Raw genomic sequence first — 17,495 nt, forward strand, 5'->3', positions numbered from 1 at the left:
GTGTGTGGAAGTAAAAAGTGAGTAGAGTAGCGGATTAGTGGTGGGAGGGAGAGGTAGTAGGCGATGGTCGTAATAGTAAAGAGAAGAAGGGGAGGAAACAGTTGTCAAAGGAGGTGGTGGTGGTGGTGAAGTGGGGGTAGCAGCAGAGGAGTAGTAGAGGCTGGGAGGTGGCGTAGGAGGAGGGAGGAGAGCATAATAATGAAGGTAGAAAGAGGTAGCAACAGTGAAGGAATGAATTAGCAGGTGGAGAGGTAATAAAGGATGGAGGTAGGAAGGCAGTGTGTGACGTGAGGGATAAAGGAGTGGGTTGGAGAAAAACAGATTGTGCTCCAGTTTAGAAGAGGGCCAGGACAGATTGTGCATGAGAGAAAGAGTGACGCGGGCCTGAAGAAGTAGCCATCCCTAACACTACTAAGCGGGGCTAGGAGAGGGAGTTGGAAGACTCCTAGGAAGTCAGGTAGCCAACAATTTAGGGAAGCCTTAAAGAACAAGAGACAGCGCAGCGTTACCTGGAGCTAGATACCAACCTCCCCCATATGGACGCCTAGTTTAGAGGGGGGGTAAGAGAGATGGGGAAAGCGACGGGGGAGACGGGGAAAGGGACGGGGGAGACGGGCAAAGGGACGGGGGAGACGGGCAAAGGGACGGGGGAGACGGGCAAAGGAACGGGGGAGACGGGCAAAGGGACGGGGGAGACGGGCAAAGGGACGGGGGAGACGGGCAAAGGGACGGGGGAGACGGGCAAAGGGACGGGGGAGACGGGCAAAGGGACGGGGGAGACGGGCAAAGGGACGGGGGAGACGGGCAAAGGGACGGGGGAGACGGGCAAAGGGACGGGGGAGACGGGCAAAGGGACGGGGGAGACGGGCAAAGGGACGGGGGAGACGGGCAAAGGGACGGGGGAGACGGGCAAAGGGACGGGGGAGACGGGGAAAGGGACGGGGGAGACGGGGAAAGGGACGGGGAGACGGGGAAAGGGACGGGGAGACGGGGAAAGAGAAGGGAGACGGGGAAAGAGAAGGGAGACGGGGAAAGAGAAGGGAGACGGGGAAAGAGAAGGGAGACGGGGAAAGAGAAGGGAGACGGGGAAAGAGAAGGGAGACGGGAAAGAGAAGGGAGACGGGAAAGAGAAGGGAGACGGGAAAGAGAAGGGAGACGGGAAAGAGAAGGGAGACGGGGAAAGAGAAGGGAGACGGGGAAAGAGAAGGGAGACGGGGAAAGAGAAGGGAGACGGGGAAAGAGAAGGGAGACGGGGAAAGAGAAGGGAGACGGGGAAAGAGAAGGGAGAGGGGTTAGAGAGGGGGAGAGGGGTTAGAGAGGGCGAGAGGGGTTAGAGAGGGCGAGAGGGGTAGGGACAGGGGGCGAGAGGGGTAGGGACAGGGGGAGAGGGTCAAAAAGAATGTTGATAGGAACTGCTTGGCAAGCAGGAACTCACTTGGTGGTGCTTCTTTTCTTTGTACGCAGGCAGAACTGCCCTCAGACGTCCATTCCTGACCTGAGATCTCGAGCACGACCTTTTGTCACATTTTTCCTCATGGAAATAGGTAAAGAGTCTAGGCCCCCCCCCCCCCTTCGGTTGCATAAACTGGCACGAATCGCAGCCTTCAGGGTTGTGTTCCTCCACCAGACAATAGTGGCAGAACCTGTGGGAGTGGCACACATATGTTGGTGGCAATCTGCACAGTGCTCGACATCCAAGGCCTTCACAGAATTGGGCATGATTAAGCTAAGCAGTGGTTCCAGCAGGAGAAAACCACTGAGGTCACAGGGTGCAGCACCTCGATATATACTGGCCCAGTCTGATGCATGGAGGTATCAAGCGGAGCTGCACTGCACCCTGTGGTGGAAAAGGTTCCAAAGAACAGCTGCATTGGGAAACAGATGATGTAGATAAATGAAATAGACAAGTCTGTGCTTGCGGTCCACTGCTTTACTATTCAAGGCTCTAAGAACAAAGACGTTATGGATTGTAGATGATCCCCTGGGAAGCCGAGTCTGGAAGGGGTTTAATAAATTTCTTCTCCTTACCAATTGCTGTAATTCCTGTAAAACCAGTATGGCAAACATTTTTACCAGAAGCATTGCTAACAGCCAATAGTTTGTAGGAGTTCACTGAACGCCCTTCAGGAATAGGCGTATCAATTAGGATTCATCCCAAGAAGAGGGTATTTGTTTATTGCTTAGAATTTTACAAAACAGATGACAAATTATGTGGCTGTATTCTGTATGACATTACGTTTGCTAATCCGTCAGGCCCCGGGGATTGCACACTTTTTTATTCAAGGATGAGGTTACAAATACCATGCTTGGAAATCTTCATCTCAGAAATAAAAGGAGGACACCTTAGCATAGGGGAATCTGTAGCTGCTTCCCACACACTGGATGCCTTAGATATGGTTACTGCAAGATGATTGGCTTACTGGATTGTATCTTCCAACCTCCGACCTCTACATTTATTAACCATTAGCTAGAATTCGGTTGTATCATTTGTAGCAAGTATTTGCTGAATTAGCAGCCAGTTTACATTTTTGACTTAGTATTTGCATACTTTAACCCATGTGGTGTATAATGCTAAACTCCAGTCAATTTCCATAAGCTACAGCAAAGTGTTATGGGAAGCAAGTACGTTTGGTTCGGAGAAAGGGCTACTTGAAACTTGAGGCTGCAATGACCCATTTGGCATTTCTAGTATGCTGGTTGGCAGGAGATGTCTCAAAGCTGACACTACCATGCTAAAGGTGAGTGGTTATACAGCTCTTAAGGTGGCCTTCTGTACAACCATCTAACAATAAGTAGGAGATCGGAACCCTGCAGGCAAAGACCTTCCGAGTGATGAGGACCTAAATGAAGATGTACAGTCACAGAGTTGAACTCATTACTCCCCTGGACAAGAGATTGCAGATGCGATTAGTGACATCAACAGCAGGTACTACTGTGCCTGTGGATGGATAGTGTCAGCCGAGGAGCCCACAACACACAATAGAACCATGGCCAAAGATGAGCATGAGGGATTGACCACCACCACGCCATCTTGAGAGCCATACCAAGACATCTGCTCACAAAAACTCGGATTCAGAGCCTACAAAATTAGTCTTAGTTGTTACTCATGCTGTTGAGAGTTTCGGTTTGTCAGCTAAATGGGTTTCAGTCTGAACAAGAAACCTACAGAGCCAGAGAAATGTAACCACCATTTCACAGAGTCTGGGGACCTCTAAACATGAACATTCAGCAAGAAGATGCAGTTTGCAAAATGTTGCTAAAGAAACTGCAGAAAAAGGTCTTAGGAGCAGCTAGAGGGAAGGTTCTATTTGTCAGCGGGATGGACAAGGAAGACACTGACCCTGGAGTAACTAACACAAGAACAACTGAAGTCTGAGATACCACCTGAAGCAACACAGGAGAAGAAACTCCAGCTTATTGACTTCTCATTGGAAATGGTGCATTAGCCACAAGCAATAGTGTGGAGTTTGAAGAAAGTGCATTAGGGCAAGCTACTGGGGGTCGCTATGTTGGGAGGTCAGTACCTGGGACAAAAAAAGTTCTGTCAAAGAGTGACGCATGGATGCCAGAAGACTTCAAATGACAGAAACATACCCTTCAAGTATAAAGGGAACAAAAGGGGAAAGGAACTTAGTTTAAACTACCAGCATACATACTTAACTAGCATAACCTGAACAGTTTAATATAGGAGGCAACCATTCCTTTTCACTATGGTAAAATGGGCAAGAGCTAGGATCAATTTCTATGATGCCAAGGAAAAGTACACTTGTACACCATCTTCCTGACACAGCGCACACCTTGAAAACCAGCCCACTAGGCATTCCTGTGAGCTCACACTGGGCCTTATTCAATTATACTATACCAAACACCAACTTTACAATGTGCATTGAGAGCATGACCATTGTTCGGCACAAAAACGCACATAAAAAATGAAAGGATTCCTTAAAAAACAATACACAAAGCAAAAACCTCAAATTCCATGTCACATCAAGTGTGTTGCAGCTGCCTACCGGAAAAAGCATACCGTGGGAGGGATAGCAAGCAGAGAAAATTGTAGAAGATATGCCGAAATACTAACATACATTAATAAATATATGAAACAATATATGAATACATTAGGAGCGAGACAGCAAACTGGAATTGTGTCTGTGAAGTAGTAGTTGGAAGGAGATGTTGGTGTGGTTCCATGGAGAAAATGTAATCAATTTTACAATTCCATTTCAAGAAACCTTTGAATTACCAGATATGATAACCCAATTGTTTCAAATGCCCATAAAGGTTTATCCAAACATTTGCAAGGAAAAATTGTATTATAAAATGGCACTCACAACTTAAATGTTTTACCTAGATCTTCCTCAGTTCCTAGTTGTAATTTCTTCCCCTCCATCTTCTCTATCTCTTCATCATTGAACTTGTACCATTCACCAGTCTGGGGATCCTTTACATGAGCAATGTAGTGGCCAGAGTATGCGCTCACCCCTCTGTGAATAAGTACAGCGCTCAGCTCATACACATAATTCCCAGCTGTAATGAAAAAGTATGTCACTGAGTAAAACGGATCTTAAAATTATCTTTGAAATCCTCAATAGCACCTCTTTAAATACAATTCAGACTAAACATTAATGCCATAAACATGCAACATGTTTAATGGGCCTGCATTGCTCAATTTACATTACTTAACGTACACACCAGCCAATGCACAAGTCAATACCCAGTGTAAAAGTCAGCCTCCAACCCTCTTGAAAGAAAGAAATATTACTTACCTGTCATTAGTTCTGCAATAGGAGCATCACTTTTAGATAAACATGCTTGACAAGCCCTTTTCCAGACTATGGAATTTGAGGGAATGGATTCGGAGTGGATTAAGTCATTTATTTAGCACATTTATTATCACTCAATCGTGTGTTCGACAGTCATTTCAAAAATAGTTAAAACAAAGTTAAACATAAAAACCCAGTCAATATCAAAAAACATCACCATACCACAATGGTTTACAATGATGGACAAGTTGATCACTGCAGAGGCTACAATAGTCGCAGTCCACAGTCCACTTTCCTAGATACTCATGTCCCGCGGAAGGATGGGACTGAAGCTTTTACAGCAAAAAAATAAAAGTTGGTGAAAATTGGGGAGCATAGCCCCTATCCCAACTACACTGCTCTGCTCAGCTATGCCCACTAGTCCGCTAGAAATAACTGTTCATGTGAGGATGCCAAGAGGGTATATGGAATAAAGGGGAATAGTGGTAAAAAAGTCACTACAGTGAATTACATTTCCAAACTCTGGTAGCTCATCCCATTTTCCTCTGTATTCATTGGATATTTATAAAGCAATGTTAAACTGGATGATGGCTTTTACCCAAAAAGATTTAACATGAGGCTTCAAAGCGCTTGAAGGAGACCACCACCCGAGTTGCCATGTATACTGAGAACTGGAGTGCGCCCTTAATCTTGTGTGGTAGGTTTTAGAACACTGTTCACCCAAGCATATTATCTTCTCTGGAGCTAGTGTCCATGGAGTAACGTCTACAGAAAGAGGATGTGGAGAAATCTCTACAGAAAGGGGATGTGGAGGCCCCTCTGCAGGCGACATCAATTGCAACTTGCCAGTGAAAAGCAATTAACTCCACTTAAGCTTTGACTGAATGGGCAGGCAGACATTTTCCTGGATCCTTGCTAGGGCATTTGTAAGATTGAACACCACAATATATGATTCATCTTGTAATAGTGCAGGGGTATGGAATTTTTTTTAAAGTAAACTTGTCCAAGGGACCAGATTTTAGATACATTGCTTGCCCTGTAAACAAATGTACCTGTCAATCTGGGCTTGATTTTATGAAATATAGGACAGACAGAGGCTATTTTGTTTTTGATAACTAATGTATACAGATAGATGCATGCTAAGAAGTTAGTTAGAAGGCGGCAGGGTTGGGGGAGAAGGGGTTGGGGGAGAAGGCGGCGGGGTTGGGGGAGAAGGCGGCGGGGTTGGGGGAGAAGGCGGCGGGGTTATTCTTCCCTTGCTATTGAAAAACGTATGGTTTAAAAAATATTGTTCCTGCCATGGGCAAAATTAATGTATATATGACTTGGACAACACCATTAAGTAGTTGAGCTATACTGAGGAAAACAGTAAAAAAATAAAACATTTTAACCAAAATTATCATGATCAAAATCAAGTTTCCAGATCCCACTTTCTAACACATCCATGTAACCGCTGTGACTGATTGAGGGGAATGTGTCCCTTATCCCCAAGTTGAAGAGGCCCACCTCCTTCCCCGCTGTGAGGCTAGGGAGGTGAACCTGCTCTGCAACACCCTATGGATCGAGGCAAGTGGGAACTCACCAGGAGAGACTCCCCTTGTGGGGGACAAGGATTCCCATTCCTGTGAGGAACTCCCTAAAAAACACCTTGAAATGTCCTACGTAGGAATAACACACCCACAAAGAAATATGCAATACAGAGACCTGTATGAAGAAAACACTACCATATGTTATTGTCAACAAGAAACAGAGTATGTCACTTTAAATGGAAACCTCCACTGAACTGGGACGAGGAGGCTGAAGAAGAGAGAGATGCTCCAACAAGTTAAGAGTGACAAATACAAAAGTCAGCCAGATAAGCCCAACAGCGACAAAACATCTGAGGGGAGGACACTTTGCAACTGAAAAAGCCTTAGTTTGGAAACTGCTTGTGTACCGAAGGCAGAGGTTGGAGGCACAGCATCCTTGGAGAAAGGAAGAGTGAGAAGCTGATGGTGGTGGCGTGACCATGCACGCTTCATGGTGGACTGGCGGTCCACAAAGCAACACCGAAACCACTAAGCGGTCAAAGCAGTACACGCTACGAATACCAGCAGAATACGGAACACGAAACACCAAATTAACGAGAGAAGCGAAGTAAACAGCAAACCCACAAGCGAACAGAGGGTCTGGTAATGTTATCCCAAAGAATCCAAGTTAACAGGGACACTTGGAGACCTGGGAGGCAGGCATGGAATCGTAAGTGACTGCTCATGCTCGTCCCAGTCAAACCAAAGTGAGCATAACTTGAAAGTGAGAAACTGGAATAATGGCAATGAGAGAAGGTGGAATGGAATAAACATTGAGAGAACTAAAAGACAAAAGCCTAGAGAAAGGCAGGGGCATGAGAATCATTAATATGGATCAAAGCATTAGTCCAAGGTCAAAGAAAACAATTGTTGAGAAGGAACAAAAGTAGGAGATCTTGAAAGAGTTATATGAACTGATTAAATGAGTCATAAAAGACCATTTAAAAAATCACCTATTAAGAACACGAAAGAAAAGATTTGCAAGAAGCAAAGCACCAGGAGAAGGGAGTCATTCTCCTGTCTTTAGTTGTTAGAATAGTGGTAGGGTCAGCTTAGGGTTAGTTTGGACTGTAGACATATTCTTTGGGACATTCACAGATGACTGGTGAGCACCATAGTTTGATAGGTAGGGAACAACCCATAACTATAGGGAAAGTTAGGCCTTATCCTTATTCTTTAATAAACACATCTTTGAAAATGTCCTCCAAGAGTCTAAGACCTTCTTCTGACCCACCACAGTGTCAGGAGTGGGATGTTAAGTCCCACAATAGACACCAACTTTACCACTCTAAGACTATATGGCCACACCCATAGACTGTTTCCTGCATATTGATTTCTTAGGCATAAAATCTTACCTAGGAATAAATCCCTTGTTCCCTAGTGGAAGCTATAGACCCCCACTGCCTTGACATCCCAATTGCCAGGCAAGTTTGACCAGGAAGAGGAGTAAATAAATAGACCAGCGGACAGGGAAGACTCGACTGGAAAGAAGTCAAAATTGATAATTCCAAGACCTGTCTCCTCGACTGAACCGGACAAAAAAATAGTTAACTGGTATCCCATCTTGGAGCGCTTGGTAATCCATCAGATCCAAGTGAATCACAGACTCCAGGATAGGTTGGAACAATGTAAGGATGAGTCCTCCCTCTGAATAGTTCCCCATGGGGGTACAACCAAATCAAGAGGGCGAGGACTTGGGAGAGTTCTTTGTCAACTTTGAACGACTGGCCATGCAGTTTAATTGGGATGAAGGGTTGAAAACACTGGCCCTGTTAATAAAAGGAGAGTTACAAGTATCCCATCAAAAGGTCAATCAAATGGGTACTACCCTTTTTTCTGACATCAAACCGGCCTTATTAGAATGGGTCGGACAGACCAATAGTTTTTATAGTTTTAAATTGCGAGATATAAATCTCGTACCCAATAAAAGCCCATTACAGTTAGCCAGACGAATTCAGAATACGCTTGCCGAATGTTTAGGTAAAAGTCCTTTAAGCTCTAGCCTTCGAACAATTCATTATTGCCATCCCTCGGTTTTTACAGTGGGGGATATTACAACACCATCCCTAGCTAGAAAAGCCCATTCATGTATCACAAACCCACTTTGAGGCAGCAAAATATTTAAGACATTCAGGGACACCGATAAAAATAAAGAAAGAAGGGAAGTTCGGCCTCAAATCAGTATCACCTGAGAAATGGCCAAAAACTGGGAAAAAAAATTCTGGGAATACCTGAATAAAGAAGAAACACCCAAAAGGAATCCTCTAGCACCATTAATTAAATCCCAACTAACCCCTAGATAAGAAATGGGGTGAGGCAAAACCTAATTCCTAGCCACACACTGTTTTTCCTGTGGACAAAGGGAACACAGCTAGATTCTGTCCTAAAAATACCCCAGAAGAACCTATGGAGATAGGATGGCTAAACACTGAACCATGGGAAGAGGAGAATACAGTAACAGAAGTAGACCCTGATAAAGCCAAGGTATATTACTGTGGATCCCACCCTTTTCAACCCCAAGAAAGGATACTGATAAATGGAATATAGGCTAATGCCCTAATAGATTCAGGAAGTCTGAAAATGGCAGTTGGGTCCGATCGTCTGTACACCAAAGACATATAAGAAACCCAAGCAGTTAAAAGGACCTGAGTATATGGCGACCTTGAGACTTCTCCTAAAGTACCTCTAACATTGAGAATTAGGTAACAAACCTTAACCATAAACACGGCAGTAGTACCTGGCCTACCAGAAGAGGTGATCGTAGGCAGTGACTTTACAACTTTTCTAGAACTACTAAGACCAACTAAGGTTAAAAAAACAATTCCTATACTCTTCTTTACAATCCTAGGAACCTACCATCGACCTCTCAAACCCATCAATATGGGACTGGAGAGGAACCAGATCTCCAGAACCAGAGTGAACAAAATATTCTCAGATGAAAGACACAAAGGGCTACCATACAAAAAGGGAAGGGGAAGCCATGGACATAAGGAAAAGGGTATGTGCGGAATTGAGGTAATTTTTCCCTTCTCCCCAAGGCGGAGTCCTCCCCTCCTCCTTGTGAGGCTAGAGAGGTGAACCTGCTCCACAACAACCTCCCTAGGGGTTAAGGAATGTGGGACCTCCCTGGGAGAGACTCCCCCCTGTGGGGACAAGGATTCCCATTCCTGTGAGGAACTCCCTAAATAACAACTCAAAATGGCATCCTTAGGAATATTAGACCCACAAAGAAATATGCAATGCAGAGACTTGCATGATGAAAGAACTACCATATGTTATTGCCAACAAGAAACAGCACCTGTCACTTTAAATGCAAACTCCATTGAAATGGGATGAGGAGGCTGAAGAAGAGAGACGCTGCAACAAGCAGAGCGAGAGAGAGAGAAAGATGCACGAACTTCAGCCAGGGATGCCCCACAGCGGCGATGTAACACCTGAGTGGGGAGGAGACTCTGCAACAGAAAAAGCCTGTGAGTTTGAAAACTACTTGTGTACCGAAGGCAGAGAGCTTGATGGCATAGTCATCGGAGAAGGAAAGAGCGAGAAGCTGAGGGTGTTCGCGTGACCATGAAGTCTTTGTGGTGGACCGACGGTGCACAAAACAACACCGAAACCACTAAGTGGTCAAAGCCCGAATTAACCAGAGAAGCGAAGGAAACAGCAAAGTCCGAGCAAACGGAGACCCTGGTGACATTGTCCCAGAGAATACAAGGTTAATAGGAGAATGTGAGACCAGCAGGGAATCGTTATGGGACTGCTAATGCTCCTCCCAGTAAAATCAATGTGTGCATAACCGTGAAAGTGAGAAACTGGAACAATGGCAATGAGAGAGACAAATGCAATAAAGAAAAAGAAAAACTAAAAGAAACGCCTGTGGAGGAAGGCAGAGAAAAGATTGAGAGAGAAACTAAAAGACAAAAGCCTGGGGAGAAAGGCAGAGTGTTATATATGTCAAGACTGACGACAAAGGGAAAGACCAGTATGATTTATGAAGCAGAGAAGAGAACCCCAAGAGGGAGAGTTGTAGAGGCTGGATGTCACTAACCTGGGAAAAAGGGGAAGCAAACCCTTTTCGTAAAGGGAAAGAACAGAACCAAAAAGTGATATCAAAATCTTTAATGCAGATCAAAGCATTCGTCCAAGGTCAAAGAAACCAACTGTTCAGAAGGAACAATGAGATCTTGAAAGAGTTATACGAACCAATTTCAAATGTCACAAAAAACGATTAAAAAAAAAATTAAAAAAATCAGATCTGTGATCTGCCCCCAAATGTTTTGTTCGCGGGCACACTGCCCACAGTAAAACTGCTTGAGCCTCCGTTTTGACCGTTAATTGAAAACGGGGGCTTGAGCAATTTTTGACCCCCACCTCCATTGTTAAGATGCGAGGGACACCCGTCCGCCTGTACAGATCACTCACCGAACACAGGGAGCGGAGGACACCGCGCTCCTCATTTTCAGTATTTTCGGAACCAAACTGTTCGAAAAATTCTAACTAAATGGTAGTGACCGAATTCGGTCAAATTTACCATGCGTTCACATTTTTTCGAACAATTTGGATAATACTGAATAATCATATATTAAGAAGAACCCAAAATAAGAGATTTGCGAGAAGCAAAACACCAGGAGAAGGGAGTCATCCTCCTGTCATTAGCTGTTATAATAGTGGTAGGGTCAGTTCAGGGTTAGTTTGGACTGTAGACAGTCTTTGGGACATTCACAGACAACCAACAAGCACCTTAGTTTGATAGGTAGGGAACACCCGATAGCCATAGGGAAAGGTAGGCCATTTCCTTTTTCTTTAGTAAACACATCTTTGAAAATGTCCTTTAAGAGAGAGTCCTTCTGACCAGCTACACCACATGCAGTTTGAGGATATTAGGTGGTTTCATCATTGCTTCACTTTGGTGGGTGTGCGAGAAGTGAGGAAGAGGAGAGTTCATCTTTAAGGTCAAGTTTAGAACATTATACTCTGTCTCCAGTCGAATAGCCTCCAGGGAAGGGTTTGAGGTCGTAAGATGTCAGAACAGGCTGAGTGACGTCCCCGTGGATACCAGGTGAGCGTTACAGAACGCAAAGACTCACATCAAAATCCACCTGGGCGTCATGGAAACGTCAGAAAACGACCAGTTAGCCCACATGTTGGGGTAGCTATGTTCCAAAGTACATGCAGCCAGGCAAGAGACCAACACCTTGAGGAGAGAGCTGATAGTAGCCAAAGAACGCACTGATGATTTAAGCCGGCAACTTCTCCAGTCACAAGCAGGGCATGCACCATTGCCGGGAAGCGTGCCCTCGATGCCAGCGCCATCAGCCAATCCCGTTCAGATAACCCTTCCTGGGGCAGTTCCCTTGGACCCTGCCCGAACGATTTACGGGGATCCCAAGAGGTTTGCAACCTTCATGAACCAGTGCCGCCTGCACTTCCGTTGTAGGCCAAGGGCCTTTCCGAATGACCAATCACGTGTCGCTTTTGTGCTATCCTACCTGAGTGGTAGCGCCGCGGACTGGTCTGTACCATTTGTAGCCCAAGACGATCCTCTGCTGCATGATTTTCAGCAGGAGAAGGAAAAGCTGTTCGCCCGTCGTACTCATGGGCAGGCATTAGACAACTAACTTCTGTCCCTACGCCAAAGGAATCAAGACCTATTAACATACATAGCCACGTGCAATAGACTCGTCGTTGAAGCAGAATGGCCAGTGGAGAAGAGAACCACATTACTTCTTCGGGGGTTGCGGGCGGGAGCTCAAGGATGTTCTCGCACAAGTAGTGAACCCCCCAAAAGACTGCTCAGAATTCACTGACCTTGTTGTTCAACTGGATCATAGGTTGCAAGACCGAAGAGCAGATCGAACCAGACCGGACCCTCGCCCTATGTATGTGCGTTCAAAGGACAATACTGCCCGAACAACGGAAGTTTCAGGAGAACCAATGCAAATCAGGGGGGGGTCAGATCCCCCTTGACTAAAGCGGAAAGGGATAAAAGGAGACAGCAGCAGTGATGTCTGTACTGTGGAAGGTCAGGTCATTTCCTTAAAGAGTGCCCAGAGAAGCCACCGAGGAGGACGGTAGGGGCCACGGACAAGGAAGATATCAAGGAATCAGAAAACTCCCCAGCCCGGCATGTGTAAGGGTCCACTTGTCGAGCGAAGAAAGTGAACTACAGACCTCCCATTTTGCACTATCTGTGGTCTTGATCAATCACCAACAACCATCTCGGATGCACGCAGTAAGAGCGTACGTACATAGACAGTGGAGCCGTTGGGAATTACATCGACCAGGATCTTGCGGCAAAGATGGGGCTTCCGTTACGCCCTAAATCAACCACCGACACCATTACCACTGTCGACGGCATGGAAGAACAAGTTACTTCTTACCTGGTAACGTTCTTCCAACGGGATGTTCCTCCGACGTATTCCTTATCTTTGATAATACGTTTCCAGCTTGCTGGCCTCGGAAATTTTTTCTGTTACGGGCGCTGCACGTCGACGTCCGCCGAGTGGATGTCCCTCGACGGCCACCGTATCGGCGCCGACGTCACCATGCCCATTAATAGCCACGCGCTGCGTCCGTTGCTCAGTTCTGTTTTGTAGCATAACAAAAGTCATGCCTGAATTGGTTAGTGACCTTGGAGGAGCGTAAGCTGCAACCACAAGGGAAGTTATCACTGCGGGGATGGTTGGGAGGGGCGATAAGGAATACGTCGGAGGAACATCCCGTCAAAAGAACGTTACCAGGTAAGAAGTAACTTGTTCTTCGAAGGGATTGTGTCCTCTGACGTATTTCTTATCTTTGATAGACTCCCATAGCAGTGGCATGTAATTGGAGGTGGGAGTGATAGTGTTATGTATCCCTTTAGGGATGGACCGAATGTAATACGGCCTTGCCAAATCTGGTCTCTTGAGCAGTGGAGGAATCCAGATTGTAAAATTTTGTGAATGTATGTGCGGACGACCATGTGGCAGCCGCACATATGTCCCGGACCGGTACCCCTCTTTGGAGAGCCAAAGAGGCTGCGATACCCCTGGTTGAATGAGCCCTGAGATTTTGGGGTGGCTCTTTCCCTGCTAGTCTATAACATTTCAGGATGGCCAAAATAATCCACCTGGAGATGGTTTGTTTTGTTATGGGTAGTCCCAACTTGTGACCCGAGTATCCTACAAACAGTTGGTCTGCTTGCCTGATCCTAGCCATTCTGCTGATGTAAAAGCTGAGAGCTCGCCTAAGGTCCAGCCTATGTAGCCTTTCCTCCTCTTTCCCCGGATGGGGAGGAGGGTAGAATGAAGGCAAGGTAATTTTCTGAGTAATATGAAATTCAGAAACCACCTTTGGGAGGAAATCAGGCTTCACCTGTAGGACAACTTTGTCCTTGCGGAAGATTGTATGAGGGGGTTTACAGGAGAGAGCTTGTAGCTCGCTCACCCTCCTAGCAGATGTTAGTGCTACCAATAGGACAGTTTTAAGCGTGAGAAATCTCAGCGCACAAGAGTGAAGTGGTTCGAATGGAGTGCCATTAAGAAGTTTAAGACTAAATGTAAGTCCCATAAGGGAACCTGGAATGGTTTTGGAGGGTAAACATTAGTTAGTCCCTTGAGAAATTGTACCACTAGAGGAATTTTGAAATACGATGGTTCCTCCGCAGTGCGCTTGAAGATAGAGAGCGCTGCCAGCTAGCCTTTCACAGTGCCCACTTGAAGGCCTGAGTTTGCCAAGTAGAGTAGAAACGATAACACTGTTGGTGTACCACATGAACAAGGGTCGATATTCTGTTCCCTACACCAGCTGCAAAATTTGTTCCAACGGCAGCGGTATAAAGACTTTGTTGCTGGTCTTCTGGCCGAAAGCAACAACTCCATGACGTCATCAGAGAGATCCCAATCCTTGTACCTCAACCTTTCAGAAGCCAAGCGTGAAGGTTGAGGGTTCTGGTGTCTGGATGGAGAACCTGACCTCCCTTCTGCGAGAGAAGATTCTCGTTGAGTGGAAGACGGATTGGAGGACAGATGGACATATCTAGAAGGTCCGGGTACCACGTTCTCCTGGCCCAATCCGGGGCAATTAGGATCATGGTTTTCCGGAATCTTCTCAACCTCCTGATTATTTGAGAAATAACAGGGACTGGTGGGAACGCGTAAAGAAGTGGAAACTCCCAGTCCACTACGAACACATCTCCTAGAGCTCCTCTTGGGGGAAATTCCCTTGAACAGAACAGAACGCACTTCCTGTTGGTGATTGTGGCGAACAGATCCACCTGAGGGGTTCCCCAAAGGGCGAAGATCTCTTGAAGGACTTCCTGTGCTAGCTCCCACTCGTGGGAGACTGTGCTCTGCCTGCTCAGAGCATCCGCTGTCAAGTTCTTCTCTCCGGCAAGGTGGACTGCCGGTAGCGCATGGCCACCGTGTTGTCCGTCATTATCAGGACCTTTCTCCCCTGTACTGATGGCAGGAAAGCTTTCAGCGCTAGTCTGATCGCTCTCAGCTCTAATAGGTTGATGTGTAGTCTGGACTCCGATGGAGACCAACGACCGCTGATGGTCAAGTCGTTGGCATGGGCTCCCCACCCCGTGAGTGAGGCGTCTGACTACTGTTATCTCCGGCCATGGTTGCCAAAACAGTTCTCCTTTCAAGATGTTCTCTGGATAGGCCCACCATTGCAGGTCGCGGGCTACCTTGTCCGGAATCCGGAGGAGATCTGTCATTCTCCCTGAGAATTGCGACCACTGACTTCTCAGTGCCCACTGAAGAGATCTCATTCTCAGGCGAGCCTCTGGCACAAGGAACATGCAGGATGCCATGAGGCCTAGCAACCTCAAAAAGTCGAAGGCCTGGAGACGTTGGGCATTTTGATACTTGGTGACCATCTGTAGAATATCTTGAGCCCTCACCTCTGGTGGCGAGGCTTTTCCCAGGGAAGTGTCCAGGACCGCTCCAATGAAATGGAGTCTCTGTGATGGTATCATCTGTGACTTCTTTAAATTGAGGGAGAAGCCCAGTCTGTGAAGGAAGTGGCAGACATAATCTAGCTGGGCCTGGGCCTGTTCCGAAGATACGGCCCTGATCAGCCAATCGTCCAGGTAGGGGTAGATGTGGATCCCTTCCCTCCTTAGACTCGCCGCCACTACCGACATCAGCTTGGTGAAGACCCTCGGGGCGGAGGTCAGCCCAAATGGCAGAACTCGAAATTGATAATGAGAGTCGCCAATTGCGAACCTCAGGTATTTCCTGTGTTTGAGATGGATTGGCACATGGAAATAAGCATCCTGAAGGTCCAGAGATACCAGCCAATCCTGGAGCTGGAGGGCCTGGAGGATCTGAGAGTTACCATCTTGAACTTGTCCTTCCTGAGGAACTTGTTCAATTCTCGTCCAGGATGGGTCTCAGTCCTCCGTCCTTCTTTGGTATGAGAAAGTAGGGGGGAGTACCAGCCCTTGTTCCTGTCCGCTACAGGTACCGGTACTATGGCACCTTTCTCTAGCAGGTCTATAATTTCCTGAAAGAGGAGCTGATCTGGAACTTTTAGAGAGCTGTTCCCCGGTGGATGACTCTGAGGAATGTGTAGAAAGGGTAGGCAGTAACCTTGGGCAACTGTCTCCAATGCCCAAGCATCTGACGTTATAGCCTGTCATTCCGTCAGATGGTGAGTTAACCTTCCTCCTACAGGTGTATTGTGTGGGAAGGCCTCAGAGTGGTTTGGGGGCGGCTGATACAGATGCCGAGGGTAAAGAGGCACCTGCTGTGGTCTTAGTACTTTTGACCCGTCCACCTCGGGTGGATCTCCTTTAGGCCTCTTTGAGCCGGCTGTCCTCTGCCTTTCCCGAATGCGGAATAATAGCGAAAGGACTTTCCTCTCCCAGAGGTTCCTGAGGGGCAAAAAGGAGTCTGGCGGATAGCAGCTCCGAAAGATTTTGCTGCTACTTTAGAAGTCTAACTTTTCCAGACTGTCATCAGCCTTTTTCCCGAATAATGAAGAGCCGTCAAAGGGCATATTCAAAAGTCTGGCCTGTACATCAGGGGCAAAGCCTGACTTTCGCAACCACGCATGCCTGCGGATTGTTGTACTTGCCGCCATGGCCCTGCTGATACGGTCAGCGGAATCGGTGCCAGTTTGAAGTGATTCGCACATAGCATCTTTAATAATGTTAAGGAAGGCTTCCTTTTCCTCTCCTTCGGGTTTGCAGTCAGCCGCTGATGAAGCACATTCCCACAGTGTGTGGCTGAACCTGGCGAGCGTACAGGTGGCGTTGATGGACTTCAACGCCATACTACAGGCAGAGAAGACTTTCTTTGCCATAGAGTCGTACCTCTTGTCATCTCTATCCTGTGGGACAGTAGGGTAAGCGGTCCTACTGCTAGATGAAGTTGCCGCTTGATCCACCAGGCTCTTTGGGGTCGGGTGTTTTGACAGGTATTCAGGGTCAGCAGCCGCTACCCTATACTTGGTTGACAATCTTTTATTGACTGCAGGGATAATTTCGGGAGTTTCCCAATTAGATGCAATTTTTCTTTGTAAGGCTGCATGGAAGGGGACCACCGGGTCCTCGTGTGGGCCTTTGTCCAATATATCTGTTAGGTCATCCTGTTGGAAGGCGCAGACCAACCCATAAACTCAATTATTCTTGCCATCAGGGTTCTATATGGTGTTTCGGCATGTTCCCCTGGGTCTGGCTCAACAAATTCCACTTCTGGGGAAGTGTCCAGCCCACTTGCCTCATGTAGTGACTCCTGTAGTTCCTTCAGCCTTCTTTCCTCAGAGGTGAAATCCTCTGCAGTAGGCAGTGTGGTCCTCTGTAACCCGAATGTTTCCTGGTCAGAATCTTCCCCTTCTTCATAAATTGAAGAAAGTCCAGGGTATTCTGACCTCTGAAATGGAGTAAAACCCATTTCTAAGGCAGAGGGAACCAAACTCGTCGTTATTGGACAAGAAAACGTTGATGTCGTCGATGTAACAGGATTCGAAAGCGCAGAGAAAACTGGAAGGGGTCTCGAAGAACTCGAGAGGATCGGGATCCTACTCGAGGGCATCGACGACGGTTTCGGTGTCGTGCCAGGGGCCCTTGAAATCACCGTTGGCTGTGGGGTGGCCTTGGTCCTCTCTTTCATCGGCATCGACATGGCGTCGAGTCAATCGACCGATGCGTCGAGGAACTCTTCGACAACGGCGTCGATGG

At 46.8% G+C, this 17,495-nt stretch overlaps 1 protein-coding gene across 1 annotated transcript in view; it reads right to left on the minus strand.

The window, feature by feature from the left end:
- USP48 (ubiquitin specific peptidase 48) overlaps positions 1-17,495 on the minus strand; it is a 1,688,863-nt gene that overhangs the window by 1,173,106 nt on the left and 498,262 nt on the right. The window contains exon 9 of the mRNA XM_069610955.1: positions 4,345-4,524. Coding sequence (XP_069467056.1) covers positions 4,345-4,524 — 180 coding nt within the window. The remainder of the gene's footprint in view (positions 1-4,344; positions 4,525-17,495) is intronic.

This window comes from Ambystoma mexicanum, chromosome 8 (genome assembly GCF_040938575.1).
Source record: "Ambystoma mexicanum isolate Mex_15411 chromosome 8, UKY_AmexF1_1, whole genome shotgun sequence".
NCBI classification, from domain to species: domain Eukaryota; kingdom Metazoa; phylum Chordata; class Amphibia; order Caudata; family Ambystomatidae; genus Ambystoma; species Ambystoma mexicanum.